The sequence below is a fragment of the Penicillium canariense genome, assembly GCF_028826845.1.
Source record: "Penicillium canariense strain IBT 26290 chromosome Unknown utg000002l_segment0_segment0, whole genome shotgun sequence".
NCBI classification, from domain to species: domain Eukaryota; kingdom Fungi; phylum Ascomycota; class Eurotiomycetes; order Eurotiales; family Aspergillaceae; genus Penicillium; species Penicillium canariense.
The window spans coordinates 2690931-2711970 of NW_026622729.1; the positions used below are offsets into that span (position 1 = coordinate 2690931).

The following is a 21040-nucleotide window of genomic DNA, read 5'->3' on the forward strand; positions in this document are numbered from 1 at the left end:
GGAGAGCCAAAAAGAGCTAACAGGTACAGAACGACCAGTGTCTCAAGGGTGCGGTGCCATTGACAGATCCGATGCTTCGTATTGACTACTTGCTTCAGCCTCGTTTCCTCCAAATTCCGCCCGCAACAACCCCGCCCTAGTCCCGATTGGGCCAGTGCAGTCACGGGGATTGCTTGTTCAAAGTTCTGGGCGCATTCGCTATTTTGAGACTGTACTCCTCAAAGTCTTTGTGTGTTTAATCTTGACCCTCCTGGTTGTGTTGACTGGCCCGTGGAGTGGCGTTTCTCCAGTCTCCTGAGCCCACTGAGCCCACTCTAACCCGCCGTGCTCCTCCGACCGTAGATCGGTCTTCCGACTAGCGCCAAAACCACCCTGCGGCCTTCGACGTCACTGTTGTCCACGCGACACTATCACACCATTGTCTTTCAAAGTCGTTTGCACTCAGCTTCACACAAGAGACGACGGGCATTGTTTGGACGGCACAGTTCCAGCTGAAGCACGGTCTTCTTGCTTGTCCATTCCTCTTCACTTTCGCCGGATCCCCCTAGATATTCCAAGCCGTGCGGGGCTCCATACTGGAAGGTCGATTTCCTGGGCGCGCGTGGTGTCGTAAGCCTGAACGAGGTAGGGAGACTCTTGATGTTATTCCCCAGGGGCTTGAAAGATACTGACTCTACTATCGTTTGGCAAGAAGCCCGGGATTCAACTCCACAATGTTCCAGTCTTCGGTAAGCTGGTCTCTCGCGGCGTTAAGGGCTTCGTGGATAGAGCGCTGACATGGCTTATCGGCACATAGAAACCCTACTCGGCCGTGACGGTCCAGATCGAGGTTCTTACCAGCGAGCAATATGAGGTGGAAGACTCAAGTGGCATCGTCGACCTCGTGGAGGTCATCCGCATCCAGGCCAGCGGCCCAACGGAAGCGAGTCGGGCTTTGCGCAAGAAGCTGTGGGTAGACCGCAGGCCTCCACTGTGACTTTACACTAATAGCCTGGCAGAAAGTATGGCAACCTGCATCGGCAGCTCCGATCGCTCACGATTCTCGACTTCTTGATCCAAAACGCTGGCGAACGCTTCTTGCGCGAGTTCGCCGACGAGCCTTTGCTGGAACGACTCCGTATTGCCGGTACCGACCCCGTTTCAGATCCCTTGGTGAAACAGAAGTGCAAGCAGCTCTTTGGACAATGGGCTGTAACCTACAAAGATACGCCGGGTATGGCTAAGATTACCGCCCTCTACAAGCAGCTTCCGAAGCGCAAGCAACCTGCCACGCAGGCCAAGGCGAAAGTTCTTCGAGAAGGCTCGAACCACAATGAGCCGCCAATGGGCCACACGGTGTCAATATCCGCTGGTAATGGGCCTTCCACAACCCTCAGCAGCCCGAAGCCAAAAAGCAAGCCAAAGGATAAGAAGCGGGACAAGAAGCTTTCCATCAGCTCTAGAAGCTTCTCTTTGGAGCGGGAACGCCCCCAAATTTATGAGACCATTGCCTCTGCATCCGTGGCGAGCACCAATCTGCTCAATTCGTTGAAACTCGTCAATCGAGAAACGACACGTGTCAGTGACGATGCAGAATGTAGTCACCGATTTGATACTTGCAAGAAGCTCCGCCACCAGATTCTGCGATATATCCAACTCATTGAAAGCGAGGAGTTCCTAGGTGGATTGATTCATGCCAACGAGGAACTGGTGACCGCATTGATGGCGTTCGAGGTGTTGGACAAGAGCGTGGACTACGACAGTGACAGCGATGACGATGTCTTGTCGGGTAACTGGCGGTCACGGGCCGAAATTGAAGGTGAAATGAGCGAAGGTTTCAGTGGGTTGTCCGTCAATCCTCCAAAACCGCCGCGACCCACTCTTCCTCTCGCTTCGTCTTCGCAGCACACCCGGCAAATATTTGATAGTGAAAGCGAGACGGAGTCCGAAGTCGAGGATGACGAGGACAATCCCTTTGGAGACCGGAATGCGATTAAGACGCCTGGGATTGAGAAGAATGGCTTTTCATGGTAATTATCTCCTACCTTGAATCGCGTTAGGCCATTTGCTAACACCCCTCCAGGAAAGAAGTATGATCCTATGACCATTGCAGTCTTGGTGGTGAGAGTCCTTTGACTCAGGGTATGATTGATTATTTCGTTGGCTTTTCCTGGTTGATGGGATACCCAAGTCGATCGATTGTGGTGTTGATGAGACATGTCTTTCTTTGTTGATCTGATGCGGATTGTGTATTTTATTGCTCCGAAGCCCAATGCGTAGCTGGTAGTTTCCACAGATTCTATCACCTAGCATTCTGAATGGATGGATGTTGCCGTGCTATTGAACGATTGAGTCCCCACGCATTAGTCAGTTTATGCACGGCAACCATGAGGCACCGTCGATCTGCCAAAATGCTCCCTCTATCGGTACTTGGGTAGGAACTAGGAACAGTGTCCCCAAATGCTGGAATCTGTAAGTATGAGCTGTGGCCCCATAGAAAGTACGGGACTGTCGCAATCGTCATCCCACATAAAGGGAGCCTGAGCGAAACGTACATTGCAAGGCTCACCGCATCTTGAGAACTGGATGCATCGTAATGGCTATAATCACTTGCATGATACCGTCACTTACCTTACGAGGCTATCCGATGGCTACAACCTTGGAACTGGACAGTTATGTATTATTGGATTCCCTTTCGGAAAAACGGGATGCGGGAGTAAGACGCGCCAGCATGGCTGCCTCTCGACTTCCCCCGCGAAGTTAGTCTAAGGCGGAGCCAATATTCGGGCATCGAAAGAGAACGGCGATAATTCCGAGCGACACATATAAGACGACACCATATGCTAGTCGCCAACGATACGAAGTCCGAGCACGCTTCGCGATCAAGAATCTCTTCAAGTCAACGATATACATCATCTTCACTATGCCCGTCACTGAGGTCGCTCTCCTGCGGCTCAAGGAACAGGAGCCATCGGCCACTGTAAAGTCCGGTCTGTTAGATGCTGCAAAGGAGCAATCCGCGTGGTCAAAATACTCAGTTCATTTCCTCCGACAGGTCGAAGACCCGGTCTTTGTCTATCTTCTTGGTGGATGGGACTCTGTGGCCGAGCACCTTGGAGACTGGATAACGTCCGAGCCAAACCAGCGATTACTGGCTCAGCTAAAGGACGACCTCGATATAGAATGGGTCTTCCATTTGGACATTCATGTTAGTATATGTTGGCCCCCTGCTTCTCAACAAACTCCTACTGGACTCACATAACCAGCCATCGGACCCCAGGATTCCCCTCAATGCGCCTATTCTTGGTATAAGCAGGTACTTCGTCGAGCCCAGCAAGAAAGCAGCCTTCGACAGCGCCTTTAAAGCCGGCGTTCCACATCTCGGCGAAAATACGGCGCCGTTCACCTACGGTGGTGGGTGGCGCCTCGACAAGGCAGGCGAGGACGAGGAATTCGTCCTCTTCAGCGGCTGGAATAATGTTGAAGACCACCTCGGCTTTGCCGAGTCCGACGTCTTTAAAGCATTTGAGGGAATCAAGAGCGCAGAGATCAAGCACATACGCCTGGTAAATTGGGATTAATATTGTATATCCATGTGCAGCAGAATGTAGCTAGATACAAGCCCGAGAAACAAACATCGTCGCGGCGCCATGCGTATCAACCGATCGCAACGGATCGTAAATGCAAGTGACAGCATTGATAAAAGGCAAATGGGTATTAATCATCATCGTCATCTGCGGTCGTGAGTCAAGCAGAGCCAAAAACAGATAATCGCGACAGAGATGAAGATATAGATGCAGTTTCACCCCAATGGCATAACATAACACCCCGAAAATAGTAACCCAAACCCTTCAAAACGCCGTGGAATGTTCATATGCAATTTAAAGCACCTTCAGCTTCATCCACTCGCGTGTACCGACGCCGAGATTCAGACCGTTGCGCTCCCACCAGGGACGGACACGACTGTCCGCTCCGGAGACTGCGTCCTCGAGAGCTTCCTCGATGTCGCAGGTTTTGAATTCGACTCGCAAGCCGCAGTCTTTCCACCATTGCAATACATGGACGTGTCCGTTCTTCGTTGGCCCAACCAGAACCTGGTTATCAAAGATCATCTTCGGCCCCTTGAGCCGGTGCCAGAAGTCGAGGACGTGCACATGGCCGTGCGTGCTGGCAATCCGGGCGACATTCTCAGCGTGGCTGTAGGGGATGCCAGATGCATCCCACCAAGCCAGGGAGGCGGCGCGGCCAGACTGCGCAGCCAGCAGGACGGATTTGCCGACTTTGAGAGGCAGTGGCTTGTGGATGGGTGCGTTGGCTGATGCGGTCTTCCACCAGTCTAGGACGGCCACCCGGCCTTCAGCACTAGCGGACTCAAGTGCTCGCTCGCTGTACCGAAGCGGAAGACCCGAGTGCAGCCACCAGTTCAGAACGTGGATGAAGCCAGCGCGAGAGGCGCCGTCCATGGCATCGGCCGCGTACTCTTTGTTAGGTAGAGCAGGCGCATCACGCCACCAGGTCAGAACGGTGGGGTTGCCGTAAATTGCAGAGGCGCGATATGGGATATTGGTAAGGCGAGAGGTAGTCCAGAGGAGATCGAGGTGATTTTCGGTGAGGTAGGAGAGGATGTCGATACGAGAGAATTTCACAATGAGGTGACAGGCAAGGTCTGACAGTGGTTTCCACCGAGGTAACCCGTCGATCCGTTTCTTCATTGCGGCGAAGGAGCCCCGGAGAATAGTATACTCTAGTGAGGCCGGTGTGGACATCTTCAGAAGGTGGCTCTGCCATTCTTGAGGAACTGGCAGGTTAGTTGGAATGCCCACAGCCTTCGCAATCTCCCAGTCACCCAGTTGGTCCTCGAAAATGTCGAGCCAGATCTCTAAAGGGAGCGATCGGACTTTCGTTTCGGGGGTTGGCCAGTGCGTCTGTAGCTGGCGAAGTGCTGTGGCGGTGTCACTTCCAGATGGCTTTGCTGAGGAACGACTCGATTTTGAGGACGAAGGATTGTTCGCAATAGCAGAGCTCTGAGAAGAGGGTCGCTCCCACGGAGGCAAGCTCAAGCCTTTCTCCAAGCTCTTATGCAACTCCTTCAGTCCATCCCATGGTAGTGGCGTGAGGTCCTCGGGACCGTTGGACTTCCAGAGCACCGGCTGCACGATCCGAATCCACCGCCAATAGCGATTGATCTCTTCGAGTTGTCGCGCGCTCAACGGGTGATCCCACTCCGACACAGTCATTCCTGGAATTAGGATCACGGGCTTTGTAGACACCCAACCCCGCAAGAGGGCCAACGTCAAGCTGTTCGTTAATCCCGCCAGCATGGACCCCAATGTGCCAGCCTCGATGGGAGCGACCAGCAGCATATCAGCCCACTCACAGAGCTCTGCCGTCTTTGCTTTCAGCCATTTCCGTGCGCTAGTCTTCTTATCGAAGGTCGCGCTGTCCACCGTATCCGTGTAATGCGGAATCCTATTCGTACCTGCGAGTAGCGCCGAGGGTTCGTCGGTGATCAAGCGCAGCTCGATGAGCGGATTCTGCACAAGCGAGGGGAGAACTGTGTCGGCGAAAGCGCTGTCTGTGGATAGCAACAGGCGTCGGCGCCGTGAACTCGAAGCCAGTGCATCGCGCGCGGCCTGGTCAGGGCAAACCCGATAGCCTTCTGTGTTCCTGATCACGGTCTCGTCACTATCGCCATCCACCTCCATCTCATCGGCGTGCACCACCTCTGTGATTTTGGTGTTCGGGGTGTTCGGGGTGATCGGTGCTGTAGTATCGGACCAAAACCCAACTGCCATGTCCGGATAAAAACCGGTGTAAATCGTAGTCTGTACACTCGATATACTGATAGGGATCGCGAGTTCAAGAAAGAACAAGATGGAAAGGGTGATTCAACGAGGAGTCGATAGGGTGGTATGAGGGTAAGTATCGATCAAGAGAACGCAGTCGGGTCGAAAAGCTGGCCAATTTGGGCTTTAAATGCTTATCCGACAGCTGCGGATCGGGTTGAAGATCAGGCGATCGAAGCGGTGACGGGTCTTTCTGCTCCAATACACCCGACTGAAAGAAAACGTCCGTACCTTTTCACGCAGTTTGAAAATGTTGTGAAACCAGCACGACTCGTGCCCCCTTCCCTGTTTCCGAGCGGTGTAGCTGTCAGTGTTGGCTGGGGGACTTTTGGTTCGGGGTCTGTCGCCACGTCTCGCCACTCGGGGGGAAGCACGGGAGTGGTGCGCTGCAGAGAGATGTTCAGCTCAAAAATAAGGCGATGAGGGGGCCTTTGGCCTGCAACAGAAGCAGAAGGACCAGCAAGACCAGCACATGCACGAGCTGGAAGGCCAATGAACACTCGCAGAAAGGCGCGTTCGAGGCCAAGAAGCAGAGGCAGCCAAAGCGCCGCTTGCCAGCGCGGCGCCGTGCAGCCGTGCAGGGACTCTTCGGCATGATTGGCGTCGATGGCCGGCCCAGGCGGTGAAGAAAGTGGATCTGCCGAGCGGTGACGAAGTGGGTCTTCGCTCCAATTGGGATCTATATACTCTGTGCTTTGGACTAGATTGGGTATATCTACGTCTCTCTCTATTCTCGACATATACTCGATCCGTTCTCCGAGTCCACATTATTACCACAATTGTCTCCTTAACCCCTTGCCCTCCTTCACCGACGAGAGAGGTTGTTGTGCAACTTGTGCTCTCGCATGGCAATGCTAACCGCTGCGCCCAGGATAGTCAATCCAAGCAGCGTGACAAACACCGCTCGTAAGGAATCCATATATGTATCCAAGACGCCAGGAACCCAGCCCTCGGGGAGCTTGCGGATCCCATTCAAATTGTCTCGGAGGCGCGAAATGATCTCCGCCGCGTCCTTGCGATCGCCGAACCGGGACCACAGGCCGGTTTTCAGGGTGTTCTGGAACACAGCCGAGGCAATGGTGATACCAATGGTGCTTCCGGTGCTGCGGAAGGCGTAGGATGCCGAGGTTACGACTGCGTGGTACTCGTGGTCCACGGCCGAAATCAACGCAACCAGGGTGATGGTCAACATACTGCCGTATGCGACACCCCCCAGAAAGAAATACAGGAAGGGTAGCCAGGCGGGAGTCGCCAGGTTCAAAGTGCAGATCAATGCCGCCGAGGTCACCTGCAGGGCCATCGCGGTATAGTTGAGGATCTTATAGCGCCCCGTACTTCGCATGACGAAGCCACTGCCGAGCGATCCAATCGAAGTTCCGATCGCCTGCGGAATCAGCCGAGCTCCAGCCGCGGTGGCAGAGAGCCCCTGCACCTGGAAGTAGACCGGGAGATAGAAAAGCAATCCGAAGATGGCCATGGTCGTGAACCAGTTTGTCAGGCAAGCAGAGGCAACCGTTCGGTCCAGAAGCAGTTTCACGGGGATCACAGGCTCGGTCGCAACACGGGCTTCCACGTAGATGAAGAGACCCAAAAACATGGCCGATAGGGGCAATGACACAAGGACGATTGGATGGGTCCAGGGGACCTGGTTTCCACCGGTGTTCAGGCCCAGCAGTAGTGTAACAAGCGTAAGGACCAGGGTGATGGCTCCGAGGAAGTCAACGCGTTTGATGCGCGACTTGTCAGTTACCTTCACGGGTATGTTCACCTTGAGTATAACTAGGATACACGATATCACCAGAAAGGGGATTTGGAGCAAGAAAGCCCACCGCCATCCCAGCGTATCGTTTATCCACCCGCCGAATACGCCACCAAGGCCCATGCCGGCTCCATAACAGATGTTTCCGATGCCCTGCCAGATACCTCTCTTCCGAAGAGGAATCAAATCCGAGGTGACAAAGGTCGAAATTGCTGTCAGGCCGCCACCACCCACCCCCGCGACCACGCGACCCAATATTATCGCCCATTGCGTTTTCGCTAGGCCGCAGATCAGATTGCCCAGGGCGAAGAAGACGTTGGAGAAGACAAGTCCCCAGCGACGAGAGTAGATATCGGTCAATCGGCCGCTCAGGGGCTGGCAGGCAGCATTCGAGATCAGATAGGAGGTAGCCAGCCAGGAGAGTAAGGAGAACGAGTTGAACGAGGAGGAAATTGGTGCTGAGAGTGTCGCGACAATGGTCGTATCTGCGACGGGAACGATTTCGGTCAGAGAACACCTTTGACAGCCAATCACACAGGAAATTGAAGCACATACCAAGCGCAGCCAGGAAAACACCCAGCCAGATACTTCCTAGAATCAGGATCAGTTCCCTAGTGCTGCGCTCCTCGGCCAACGGTTCCTGGTCATTCGCCTGGCCTGCATTGGCGGGGCTGACATCACGGAGCAGAGGGGTCTCCTCCGACACCGGGACTCTTGCAGGCTCGTCTGGAGACATTGTCTTGTGGCAGTTGTGGCCGTGTGTCCAGCGATGCTATTCGAGTCCTCAATTGACGTGCTCGGGGAGAAGGCGGAAAGGAACGAGCTGGAGCACGGGCAGCAGACGCCCGCGGCGGATCCCGTGCGGAGACCGCACGGGGAGAACTCGGCACGGTCCAATAATGTGCCGATTCGGGATGTATATATACTACTTGACGATTCAACAAGATATTGCTGGGACGAAAGCGAGGCAATATATTGAAATTCAGTATCCACAAACTGTTTGAGACTAAAGTTGCCTTTTCAACCATTGAATAAAGGATTCTTGGCGCCTACCTATCAGGTGGGCAGAATACTTGCCCTGGCCAGCCAGAGCTTGGATAAATATAGATTGCCATTGATGTGCCCTTCGGACTCGGGGAAACTGAATTAGCCCACATAGAGCTGACTCGAGCTTCGAGGCTACTAGGTATCGGCCAAATGGAGTGCGTTTGTCTATATCAATCATTTTGAATCAATGCGTTGTGAATGCCCGGTGCGAGGCTGGCCGACTAATCAGATCGAAGAGCCTTTAGGCCCCCAACCCCGAAAGTAAATACTCCAGCCTTGTACGAAATACCTACGGTGAAAGGTTAAGCCGGCGGTTCATTGAATTCTGCTAGGTTTGTTTTGTGATCATTACCAAGCAACATATACAACATATATAAGCGGAAAAAGGGCAGTGGTGTTCTCAGCACTATTTCTTCCCCCAGGCCGCAGGCTCATCGATCTAAGCTTAACGTACTCCGTACAGTTGACCTCTCGCCCCGCTCTGTCGCACACAACTGCATTTGCAAACGCCATGCCCCTCGCCGATCTCCCCTCCACTGCTGACTATGTCATAGTCGGTGGTGGCACTGCTGGGCTGGTTGTCGCCGCCCGCCTTTCCGAGGATTCCGATGTGAAAGTGGTGGTCCTGGAAAGCGGCCCCGACCGTACCAACGATCAACAAGTGCAAAACCCTGATGCCTGGCTTGAACTGGGTGGTTCAGAGCTCGATTGGAAGGTGAAGATCAAACCACAGGTATGGTCAATGAATGGCACCTCGGGAGAGATACAGGGACTTACAAGCCATTCGCGATATAGGTAGCCCTAAATGATCGCGAACTTGACCACCCGGCAGGTAAGGTTCTGGGTGGATCTTCCGCCATCAATGGTATGGCATTCGTCGCCCCATCACCAGCGGGTATTGACGCCTGGGCAAAACTGGGTAATACAACCTGGACCTGGGAATCGCTGCTGCCCTACCTGCAAAAGAGCTATACTGTGACGGCACCCGAGCTGTACCCCGACCTGAATGAAACTCAACGCATCCCTTCAGCTGGTCCAATACAATTGAGCTACCCTGCGGTTGCTGATCAAGGTAGCCAGCCCCTACTCGATGTGTGGAAGGAAGCATTGTATGCGCAGGGATACGACTTCAATGCGGACATTCTCGCAGAGAAGACGCTCGGTTCTCGTGCGTATGCCGCGACAATTGATCCAGTATCAGGCTTGCGCAGCGGTGCTGATCGTGGGTATGGCGCTATCGCTTCTGCTCGCCCAAATGTGAGCATTGTTACAGATGCGACTGTGCGCCGGATCTTATTTGATTCAAACACCCTCAATGTGACCGCCACGGGAGTCGAGGTCATATACAACGGCCAAGTTATTACAACTAAAGCATCCAAAGAGATCATTCTGGCAGCGGGCGCTTTCCATACACCCAAACTACTCGAGCTCTCTGGAGTCGGCCAGAAAGACCGGCTCAGTAGCTTTGGGATTTCCGTGGTCATTGATCAGCCAGGGGTGGGCGAGAATCTGCAGAATCACCTCATGCGACCAGTACTCGCTCCCCTGAAGCCTCATCCAGGCCTGAAGGATGTTTCTACAGGAATAAAATGCTATGCAATGGTGAACCTTGATCCCGAAGAGCAGAGCAAGCTTGTGTCGGCCCACTCCGCCGATTTCAACGACCGTATTAACCAGGAGATCCGCTGTATTATTCAGAATCCCAGCGAGGCTACGGCTTCCGTGATTCTGGGAGTTCTGGCCCCCACTATGGGCCTACTGGGCGTAATCATAAGTTTCCCTCTCTCCCGTGGAAGTTCGCATATCTCGTCGACCGACCTCGATGCATTGCCCACCGTTGACGCGGGCTTTGGGACCAAAGAACTGGACCTAGAAATACTGGCTCGCCACGTCCGCAATATTCACGAGCTGATCAACTCACCGTCTCTAAGTCCCTTCTTCCAAGAGCGCACTGCAGATACAGATATCGAATCCATCAAGACCGATCTACGAGAAACTGCTTTACCGACAAACCATGCGTGCGGAACGGCTGCTATGCTCCCTCGTGACGCTGGAGGTGTAGTTGATCAGGACTTGAAGGTCTATGGCACGGAGAATTTGCGCGTGGTTGATGCTAGTATATTCCCCTTAATTCCTCATGCGAATCCCCTGGCGACGGTATATGCAGTTGCTGAGCGCGCAGCGGATTTGATTCGGGGGAAAACAGTCTAAAGAACATGACGGCACCAAGACACTCCAGGCTGATGAACTGTAGCTCAGACCCTTCATTCTGAATAGCAAATATTATGCATGTGATATGTTGAATCTCATGTAAACATCTATGAGTACGTCTCTGAAAGGCTGGAAATATCTATGAAATCTGGCACAGTCGGCCATCGCTCTACTCAGCCTAATCCTCGCTCCCAACCGCTGCGTGCGCATAGAAACGCTGATCAGGGTCATAGTCCTGTTTCACGGCGACTGGTGCTGGATATTTGCAGCTATAAAAGGTTGATTGCCAATCTGGTTGCTTCCGATCCCCCGCGTTGTGGTAGGCTCCACTTCCAGGACTAATGGTGGCGAGGCGAGGTATGAGGTCGTCAGTCATCAATGGTTGATCCTGAATGTCAAACAGGCACTTAATTTCATCAAAGAGCGAAGGAAAGAAATCACCTACGCTGTAAGGACAAACGACGTGGCGGGGTCTGGCCAAGCTGGGTTGACTGCATTGTATGGCGCTGCAGCGTGGGACACATCCAAGGCGACACTTGATACCACGACTCTCAGTCCGGCAATACTCTGTAGCATTAAGATTGGGCTAGCGCGATAAGACCCAAGAATCGACTGCGGCCTAAGCCGACCTCCCTCTCCCCCCGGTGATATTGCTGTTGGGGTTTATTGCTGAGAGTAGCTATCCCACGACGTGGGAAACTGATAGACTGTAGCTGGTCCACCTCCGAGCAAGTCGGTACGTGTCAGCCTGAATATCGATCCAGGGGTATCCTAAGTAGCCACAGTGCCGGCCTCAGGCAGTGGGGGAATGTCCAGGGCAGGATTGTGGACAATATTCCAAAATAGGTCTGCTGCAAACCCGGTCCCGCTGAATATGAAGCTCGATGAAGCTGTGCAGAGTTCAGGATGGGCTTTGCCGTACGGCTCAGACTAAACCAAAGCTGCCACCACCATCCCCAAAGATAGCCCAGAAGATGTCCGAGTCATTGGTGGGTGGTTCTCTGAAGTGATCTCCTGCTGCAATTACTACACCCACACAAGGACCTGATCCACAGCCAAGCCAAACTGAGAAACAAGTTTGCCATGGCCCCCACCTTAGCTTTACCCACCTGCGATACCAACACTCGCGGTTTCCGGTCCCAATAACCTTGTTCGTGGACGTGCTGCGGCCATTAAATGTACTAACGATAGCGACCTGAGTCCAAGAGACAAAGGGTTTTGCTACTATTGTATTCTTGAAAGCTTACGCTATGCTCCTTAAAGTGAATTGGTGAAGTTGTTTCCGTTATCAAGCTTCTTCCTAGGAGTGAGCATACCTGATCGTTAGTCAATGATAGAGTGCAGTAGAAGCGCATGCTGATCAAAGTCATCAAAGTCATCGACGCACTTCCATCTGGATGCAAAGCTATGTTGGTTCCTCTCATAATCCTAGCGTAGTGATTTAATTCAAGCCTTCCGCGGCTAAACCACAGCGCCTCTTAGGTAACTAGCTACTGGTTTAGTTTACTAACTTTCAATTCCATTATTACCTCTGCAATCTCGGGCTGCCGATAAATATAAGCGATGTCAGCGCAAGAAAGTCGCCTTGTGTGACTGTGTTCCAGGGTGACTGACGTGGACTAATCAATATCCCTGTTCGGTTCGACAATCTGTCTGTGGTTTCAGATTAATACGTTTACCCAAGTTGGGCAGCAAGCAGATGCCATGGTCTGACAACAGAGCCGCAAGGTAGACATGGATTTGTACTGACAAAAGAACCCTGGTCATAGAATGGCTTTACAGCCAATATTGGAACTGGAAAATCAATAATTTATGTGTGACAACTGACACAGGAACTTGAGGGGCCAAGCAACACAGCTACACAGAAGAATGTAGGCTCGACATTATAATCGGCATAGTGGTCATAAATCAATAGCTTGGAGGGGACATGATCAAATAAAGAGGCCGGACTCGCACTCGTCAAGAGCAAAAAGGCTCATATTCTCGAATTTCTGCGGATTTGTTGGTGTGGGGGGGAGGGAGGCAGGGCGGGCAGCAATTAGTGATCCACATTGAATTCCAAGGTTTGCTGGGCGAGCACGTATCATGCCTTATCGTTGACTGCTCCGTCGGTGCGTCCGTGCCCTGCAGGCAGCGGGGGCACTATCAGTACCAATGACGAGGCTTCTGTACGCGCTGTTGTCTAAGGCATAATCCCAGCGACATAACTCATATCCTCTGCGTGAATTGGTTCCTTGAATCTCACGGTTAACGATTCGATTCAAATTGGATTTCCTCTAGTACAGCGTGCTTATTATGCCAGAATCCGAGGGAACTGTGTGTGAAAAACCAAGCTAAACAAATGATGTTCATCCATGAAGTACGGAAAGAGAATGCAATTTAACCTTCCTGGTTTACTCCAACTTTACGCTTGGGGGGCTGTGCGCTTATGCCAAGAAAGAAGGCTTTTAGGCAGGCCGAGAATGTCCAATAGACCCCAGCCCTTGTCTGTCAATCCATGCCAGTAGAGCCGCCGTCGCCGAAGAGGTTTATAAGGTATGGTTCTTGGCCGTCAACTGCGACAACTCTGTAACCCTACATAGCACATTGTGGTGAGTTTTCAACCCATTCATATTGAATGTCAAAAATTCTTTTGCTTACGGAAAATGTACCAATGACCGCTGACTATGAAGCTCTATAGCAATATGTCCCTCACACATGATAGCTACACGGTAGCATGGATCTGCGCCTTACCCGTCGAAGAGGCAGCTTCGGAGGCTATGTTGGACGAAACTCATGTCAATCTTTCCCAACAACAAAATGACACTAACTCCTACACCCTCGGCCGCCTTGGTTTCCACAATGTGGCAATTGCCTGTCTGCCATCTGGCGATCACGGGATCAAAACTGCCGCAATAGCGCTGTCACACATGATCTCAACCTTTCCCCAATTAAAATTCTGCCTCATGGTGGGCATTGCAGGTGGCGTACCATGCCCGGCCGATATCCGCCTTGGTGACGTGGTAATCAGCGTCCCGAATCGAACCTCTGGAGGTGTGATCCAGTATGATTGTGGAAAGGCTCTTCATAATGGCAATTTTCAGAGGATTGGATCACTCAACAAACCTCCTCCAGTCTTGTTGAATGCAATTACCCAGGTACGAAGTAATTATGCCAGTGGAAAAGGACGTATCCAAAAAATCATACTCGACGTCCTTGAAAATCACCTGGCAATGAGCGAAAGGTTCTCACGCCCAGATCAAGATCTCCTGTTCAACTCCACATATGAGCATCCAAATGGCAATCCCGATTGTTCAACATGTGACCTTACTCGGCTGGTTACCCGTGAGCCACGAGCAACAGAAGAACCCCAAATTCGTTATGGATCAGTGGCCTCTGGAAATCAAATCATGAAGGATGCCAAGACACGAGACGAAATTGCTGCAAGCCTAGATATTCTTTGCTTTGAAATGGAGGCGGCGGGAGTTATGGATCTATTTCCGTCCTTGGTGATCCGCGGTATAAGTGATTATTGCGATTCACATAAATCTGAGAAATGGCAGGCGTATGCGGCTCTTTCTGCCGCAGCTTACACCAAGGAGCTCCTATACGTTGTTCCACGTGGGAGGGTGGATAGTCAGATTGAAATGTTGGCAGACTGTCAGAAAGGGCATTCACCATGTTCTAGTACAGGAGCATTGTCCCGAACGACTGCCAGCAATTTGAATAGGTCTATTGATTCCAATACACAGCAAAGCACCCACAAATTCACTCAAGAACTTCCCATTTATACCACGGGAGTCAGCAACAAGGTCAACACATCTTTTGTGAAAAGAACCGTTCGTTCTCAATATGATGGAACGGGAATTGGGAAATGTGGCATAAGTTGCCTTTGTGACTGCCACAAAATAAATCGTCTACAGTCACCACCTTCAACAAGAGCCGCTATAGGTACCTTCTTCCTGCGGCACCAGGGAGCTTCGCTTTTCCGATCAAGCTGCAATATCGATACTTGCAGTAAAATTCACTCTGGATATCTGGAAGCTATTTACATATTCCCGCGATGGCTAGTTGACTTTACTGTCATCATTTCTGGAAGCCCATCGTATGGGCTTAGCTTTCCACGAAGAATCGGGTGGGGTATTACGGAAACCATTCTCAAGTGTGCGTACGAGGGCAACGTCGATGGCCTTAAGACTTTATTGGGAAGCTCGGCATATACTCTACGTGATACGGACCAGAAATACGGCAGAACTGCACTACATGTACGTTATAGAGTGTACTCCTCGGAGTTTGCTTACCGATGCTCATCCGCGTAAAAGTATGCAGTGATGCGGAATCACATTGGCGCTTGCGAGTTTCTCGTCAATGCGTCTGCTAATATCCATGCCATGGATAACAGTGGAATGTAAGTATACAAAAGACCCTATAAATGACGTGGTTTATTAATTCATTTAGGACCCCAGCAATCAAGGCCTGGGAGCACATATTGACGGAACGAGGAAATCAGAGTCAGCTTGAAAAATTTAGGTGTCTTTTTTCCGACATAGACTTCTGCGACGACATGAAATTCTCGCACATTCATATGCTGGTACTAAAACTCCTACCAGGCGATCTTACCAGGGATTTACAATTCAAGGAACACCATCGAAGAATTAATGATCTTGATTACAGTGGAAAATCCCCTTTGCATTGGGCAGCAACTCGAGGGGATTTTGAAGGGATAAAGCTCCTTCTCCACTTCGGAGCCGATGTGACAGTGGTGAACGCAGCAAGGTTAACTCCATTAATGTCTGCGGCATCTTCTGGCTGTGCGAAGTCTTTAAGTTTGCTGCTCGATGCCGGTAGTGATGTTCACGCGAAAGATATCCACGGATCTGAGGCTCTCTATTTTGCTTCCAGACATCAGAAGAGCCTCCGTACGATCATTCTCTTACTTCGCGCAGGTGCCCATTTGAACTCACAAAATAACAACGGACACACTGCCTTGATCGGCGCGGCGATCAGGAATCATGACAAAATTGGACAATATCTTTTACGCAAAGGCGCAAATATTGATGCTAAGGGTGCGAATGGTGAGGCTGCTTTGTTTGAAGCTATCTTTCATAATAGCCACCAATTCCTTCTACTGCTTTTGGAGTCATCGGCCGATTACACGCTTGTTAATCACTCTGAATCGACTATCCTTCATGCTGCGGCACTGGAAGGTGACCTTGAAACAGTGGAAATTTTGCTTCACGCAAATCTGAAGCAGTTGGACCCATCGCATCGCAATAAGCACGGCCTGACAGCCATTGAAATGATTCAGAGACGTACAGTCGTGGCCGATGGATTTGAAGATACCTTTTCTCGATTATGTCTTCTTTTAAAGTCGAGATAAAAGCATAGTCATTGACTTCACATCATGGCCATGTGGCCAGGGACTGGGAAGCTTGAGTATTCCATACGTCATCATTATACTTTCCATATTCAATTCTGCTCTAGCCAAATGAAAGAGCTTGTCCTATTATCCTAGCAATACAATGGATAGTTCTCATTAGATGTTGAACTGCCGGTGCATTAGTGATTACGGATCTGCGCACAGGTCTTGTCTCTAGATATTAGAAATTCTTGAAATCAGTTCGTAAGGCATGCATCTAACATAGCAGAGTATTCCTTTGATGGGAGATTGCTAAATATATCTGAGTCAATCTCTTAGAGTCTCCACTGGATACATTGAATGTTCCCAATGTCGCACATTACATCTGAGTCGTGAGCGGCCTGCTACCTAGTGGGTTGGTTCATCACATCCCTCCCCCTCTCCCTCACCCAGGACCATCCCATCTCGCATCAACAACACACAAGCAAGGCCCAGGCTATCATGGGATTAAATACAGACCTTCGAGTCTGGGGAACTCACTCTTGACCGAAAACCTGGCCATCTGCGTTTACAACCAGTAACAGTTTAGTGCATGGATGCCACTCTTAATATTCCGAAAACTGCACACCCACTAAGCTTCCAGAGTGCCTGAACCGTCTACGGAAATTAACTTTCTCCAAGTGCTGGGTGTGACTAGGCACCGAGGTCAATTGCAGTATGAAGTGCAGATTCGACCAGCCACGAACCCCTTTGGAGTAAAGTCTCCCCGCATTTGTGGAGTCCCCGGGTCCTTCGTCTCGCGAAGGAATTCCCGTGGTCATTTCGGGTTTTCCTGACCGTCCCCAGGCCCCGCTCCTTTTTATCCGACGCAAGGCTCGGGCCCCAGCTGTTGCCGCGTCTGGATCCACTCACTCTCCTCTTGCCTGAAGCCTTTGCCTGGAATCTGCACCTTCCCCACACGTCCGGGTCAACCTCGGGATTTCCCTCTTTCCCGCATCATCCCCGTGTATCATTTCCGGGAAATGGTTGACATGCATCTGCCGGTCATCGGTACTCTCCCCTCCCGATCAGGGCCAACGCGATGAGGTGCATAAGAGGTCGTCAAGTGTGGGGATCTGCGAATTATATAGCATGGGCTCTCCCGCGGCTTTTCTCCGAGTGCCTGTTGATCCTGAATTTCAACTTGATCCTAGGCAATTGCTCGGTATGACTCGACTATACACGTTTTCCCTGCTTGGCCTGGCCTCGACGGCTATCGCTGGCCAGGATGCCTTCCAAACCAAGTGCTCGCAGTTCGCAGATAAAATCAACCTGCCCAATGTCAAAGTGAACTTTGCCGAATATGTCCAGGGAGGGACAAACCTATCTCTGCCAGACAACGCGGCTAGCTGTAGTGCATCATATCAGGCTGTCTCGGTGGATTTATGCCGAGTCGCGATGGCTATATCTACCTCAAACAGCAGCCAAATTACCCTAGAAGCATGGTTCCCGCGCGAGTACAAGGGTCGCTTCTTGAGTACCGGCAATGGCGGTCTTTCCGGATGTACGGGTTCCACATTTTGATCGCATCATCTAATCCTGTTAACACTCTTCTAGGCATTCAATATTACGATCTTGCCTATACTGCCCAGTTGGGATTCGCCACTGTCGGAGCCAACAACGGTCACAACGGAACCTCGGGCGAGCCGTTCTACCACCATCCTGAGGTGCTAAGGGACTTCGCGTACCGTTCAGTCCATACCGGCGTGGTCATTGGCAAGGAGCTCACGAAGAAGTTCTATGAGGAGGGATTCAACAAAAGCTACTATCTTGGATGTTCCACGGGTGGCCGACAGGGATGGAAGTCGATCCAGAAATACCCCAATGACTTCGATGGTGTTGTTGCAGGCGCACCCGCCATCAACTTTATCAATCTGCTTTCGTGGAGTGCCCACTTCTTCCCCATCACTGGCTCTCCATCCTCCGATACATATCTTTCCACTGCTGAGTGGAAGGTTGTCCACGAGGAGATTATTCGCCAATGCGATGCCATTGACGGCGCGAAGGATGGTATCATCGAAGATCCCGACCTCTGCCACCCCATTATGGAGACTCTCATCTGTGCGCCGAGCGCCAAGAACACATCTAGCTGCCTCTCCCGTGCTCAGGTTCATACAGTGCAGCAGGTTCTGTCACCACTGAATGGCCTGAACGGCACTCAACTGTATCCTCGTATGCAGCCTGGTTCCGAAATTCTCACTGCACCAATCATGTACAACGGCCAGCCGTTTAAATACAGCAATGACTGGTGGAAGTATGTTGTTTACGAGAATCCGTCCTGGAGCGGCGAGAACTGGACCGTCAAGGATGCCGCCGCCGCGCTCGCCCAGAACCCGTATAACATCCAAACGTGGGAGGGTGACCTGTCCCTCTTCCAAAAGTCTGGCGGCAAGGTTCTCCACTACCATGGCCTGCAGGACCAGCTGATTAGCTCCGAAGACTCGAAGTGGTATTACTCCCACGTTGCGGAGACGATGAATCTACCCCCGACCAGCTTGGACGAGTTTTACCGCTTCTTCACCATCAGTGGCATGGGCCACTGCGGTGGCGGTGACGGTGCTTATGGTATTGGGCAGGGTCTTTCAACATATGCTGGCAGTGATCCTGACGACAATGTCCTTATGGCTATGGTTAAGTGGGTGGAGCAGGGCGTGGCGCCCGAGGCTGTGCGCGGTACCAGGTTCGTTGACGGGCCCGGTTCAAAGGCCGAATACCGGCGCAAGCATTGTCGCTACCCCCGCCGGAATGTGTTCAATGGTCCTGGGAACTACACTGATGAGAATGCCTGGGAGTGTGTGTAGATCATCTCTCTCTTGTCTGGGTCTTTATGACATGCCTCGGCCAGAATGTAAATAGCGTGAACATGAATGGTTTTCCGTGATGGAATCCTTCGCGATCGATGACATACTCCACATGAAAGCTATTATGTATAACAGCTAATCATGAGGCACAACAGAATGCGGAGGAATATTGTCATATTTTGGGGAGCAACGTAATCATTAACATATTGCGAGTTGATACTTAGAAGGGCACAAGACAAGATGAGGCAAGTCTAGGCAGGACGTTGAGTGCCCCCTGGGAATGATGAGATGGACACACATCATTAGGGCTGACTTCGTGGCGGCAGGCTCTACAGAGAGCGGTCATATCCGCCGATATTCTTCGTGTAAATCTACTTTGGCACGCGGGCCATATTTGCCCGATGCCCGTCCATCGATCCCCTGGTACTATTTATTAACCTTAACCGGTAAGACTCACCTCAACATGCAGCAACCTACGCATCCAATTCTTGCACCTCCAGCTTGGTTCTGATATGGCTTCCCAGGATACGCGCCAAGATTATGGCGGAGATCCCGCATGCGTTGGCCAATTCTTGCGTCGGACTCACCAATAACAAGGCAGCTGCAGGGATACTCTGACGGAACGTCGGCCAGATCAGTCACCGCGCGATGCAGTACCAATTCAACCTCTTCTTTTCTTTGACTCACTGCTATTCATTCTCCCAGACCCTACTTGGACCCACCTTTTACTTTGTATCTTCCTTGGATTCACCCCGGTTGATAAGCCACGATTCCACAATGTCTGCTTGCAACAATGTGATCATCTTTGGCCCAACCGGCAGCGTGGGCGCGGCTGCCGCTCTTCAAGCGCACAGAGAAGGCGCCAAAATCACCCTTGCCATGCGGGACACCACAAAGCCCATACCCAGTCTGAGCGGCATCTCTGCAGACAAGATTGAAGCCGATCTCACTAAGCCAGAGACCGTCAAGTCAGCGGTTCGCCAAAGCGGTGCAAAGATCGCCTTCATCTATGCCATTTTTGGAACATCTGACCATATGCGGGCCAGTATTGTGGCTCTCAAACAAGCCGGTATTGAGACTCCTGTGTTGCTGAGTAGTTATTCAATTCAGAGTGATATCTACTCCGTATCGCCAAACGACTACGTGCCGTGGGTGCATGCGCAAGTGGAGATCTGCCTTGAAGAGGTGTTCGGAAAAGCCGGCTATGTCTCTGTAAGGCCAGCTTACTTCGCGAGCAATACGCTGTGGTTCCAAGCAGGCATCCAGGCGGGTGAAGTCCGACATGCCAACCCTGAAGCCGAGTACGACTGGATCTCCCCTGAGGATATCGGCCGCGTCTGTGGATCTATTCTGGCACAGGGCCCCCGGCAGTCTACGGTCTGGTTGCTGGCGCCGCAGAGGATTTCACTGAGAGCCGCTATTGGTCTGATTGGGGGAACCATTGGGAAGGAGATCAAGGTGACCAAGATCCCGGCTCAGGAGGCGTTGGCAGCGTTTCAACAAAACGGTACCCCGGAAGAGGTTGCCAAGTGGATCGTCCGTTATATCACTAAAGATGCCGGTTATGAATTCAGATCGCATGTGTACGAGGAAGCGGTTGCTACTCTCCTGACGTATACGCAGAATACCCCAGTGACACTCCAGCAATGGTTGGAAGAGAACACTCACCAATTCGAGGCGTAGTATGGAGGGCAGATATAACAATGTATATTGTTCTCCAGTGCGTCTGCTCATGTACCTATGAATTAGCAAGATTCCCATTTCCAAATAGGAAAAATGAAACAGTAGCTTCGAAACATTAAGTCATCCTGGTGTTATACACCAGGCTTGACGACCAGTTCGTACTTGCACATGTTTGGAATGTCAACCCCACACCATAACAGGCAGAAAACAGGCGGAGATCGTTGGCAAAAATGGCTGCCTCCGCAACGAGGGCCAGACCGCCTGGGATCTTCCCATCGCGGACTGCGAAGCTGGCGGTTCGGACTCGCCAAGCGACTACCCTGAACACATTGCAAGC

General features: G+C 51.6%; 9 protein-coding genes across 9 annotated transcripts; 6 read left to right on the top strand and 3 right to left on the bottom strand.

Moving 5' to 3' along the window:
- Positions 1 to 713: 713 nt before the first annotated feature.
- Positions 714 to 2013, top strand: N7482_004179 (LSB5 family protein; the record flags this gene model as incomplete). Its single annotated transcript, XM_056686304.1, has 3 exons — positions 714 to 728; positions 797 to 948; positions 999 to 2013. The coding sequence occupies 3 exons, from the start codon at positions 714 to 716 to the stop codon at positions 2011 to 2013; spliced, it is 1182 nt and encodes a 393-aa protein (XP_056545046.1).
- An 889-nt stretch (positions 2014 to 2902) lies between these two features.
- On the top strand, positions 2903 to 3560 carry N7482_004180 (uncharacterized protein; the record flags this gene model as incomplete). The annotated part of the gene is made up of 2 exons (XM_056686305.1): positions 2903 to 3187; positions 3246 to 3560. The coding sequence occupies 2 exons, from the start codon at positions 2903 to 2905 to the stop codon at positions 3558 to 3560; spliced, it is 600 nt and encodes a 199-aa protein (XP_056545047.1).
- A 300-nt stretch (positions 3561 to 3860) lies between these two features.
- Positions 3861 to 5774, bottom strand: N7482_004181 (uncharacterized protein; the record flags this gene model as incomplete). Its single annotated transcript, XM_056686306.1, has 1 exon — positions 3861 to 5774. One exon carries the CDS (start codon positions 5772 to 5774, stop codon positions 3861 to 3863), a length of 1914 nt encoding a protein of 637 aa, XP_056545048.1.
- An 856-nt stretch (positions 5775 to 6630) lies between these two features.
- On the bottom strand, positions 6631 to 8320 carry N7482_004182 (uncharacterized protein; the record flags this gene model as incomplete). The annotated part of the gene is made up of 2 exons (XM_056686307.1): positions 6631 to 8069; positions 8140 to 8320. The coding sequence occupies 2 exons, from the start codon at positions 8318 to 8320 to the stop codon at positions 6631 to 6633; spliced, it is 1620 nt and encodes a 539-aa protein (XP_056545049.1).
- Positions 8321 to 9142: 822 nt separating this feature from the next.
- Positions 9143 to 10842, top strand: N7482_004183 (GMC family oxidoreductase; the record flags this gene model as incomplete). Its single annotated transcript, XM_056686308.1, has 2 exons — positions 9143 to 9364; positions 9427 to 10842. 2 exons carry the CDS (start codon positions 9143 to 9145, stop codon positions 10840 to 10842), a joined length of 1638 nt encoding a protein of 545 aa, XP_056545050.1.
- Positions 10843 to 11020: 178 nt separating this feature from the next.
- Positions 11021 to 11418, bottom strand: N7482_004184 (FAD-linked oxidoreductase sor8; the record flags this gene model as incomplete). The annotated part of the gene is given in 2 exon segments (XM_056686309.1): positions 11021 to 11288; positions 11303 to 11418. 2 exon segments carry the CDS (start codon positions 11416 to 11418, stop codon positions 11021 to 11023), a joined length of 384 nt encoding a protein of 127 aa, XP_056545051.1.
- A 1921-nt stretch (positions 11419 to 13339) lies between these two features.
- On the top strand, positions 13340 to 16201 carry N7482_004185 (uncharacterized protein; the record flags this gene model as incomplete). Its single annotated transcript, XM_056686310.1, has 7 exons — positions 13340 to 13377; positions 13425 to 13433; positions 13523 to 14442; positions 14745 to 14772; positions 14840 to 15086; positions 15144 to 15229; positions 15280 to 16201. 7 exons carry the CDS (start codon positions 13340 to 13342, stop codon positions 16199 to 16201), a joined length of 2250 nt encoding a protein of 749 aa, XP_056545052.1.
- Positions 16202 to 17386: 1185 nt separating this feature from the next.
- Positions 17387 to 19020, top strand: faeB-2 (putative feruloyl esterase; the record flags this gene model as incomplete). Its single annotated transcript, XM_056686311.1, has 2 exons — positions 17387 to 17723; positions 17777 to 19020. 2 exons carry the CDS (start codon positions 17387 to 17389, stop codon positions 19018 to 19020), a joined length of 1581 nt encoding a protein of 526 aa, XP_056545053.1.
- Positions 19021 to 19797: 777 nt separating this feature from the next.
- N7482_004187 (uncharacterized protein) lies at positions 19798 to 20703 on the top strand (the record flags this gene model as incomplete). Its single annotated transcript, XM_056686312.1, has 1 exon — positions 19798 to 20703. The coding sequence occupies one exon, from the start codon at positions 19798 to 19800 to the stop codon at positions 20701 to 20703; it is 906 nt and encodes a 301-aa protein (XP_056545054.1).
- Positions 20704 to 21040: the final 337 nt, after the last annotated feature.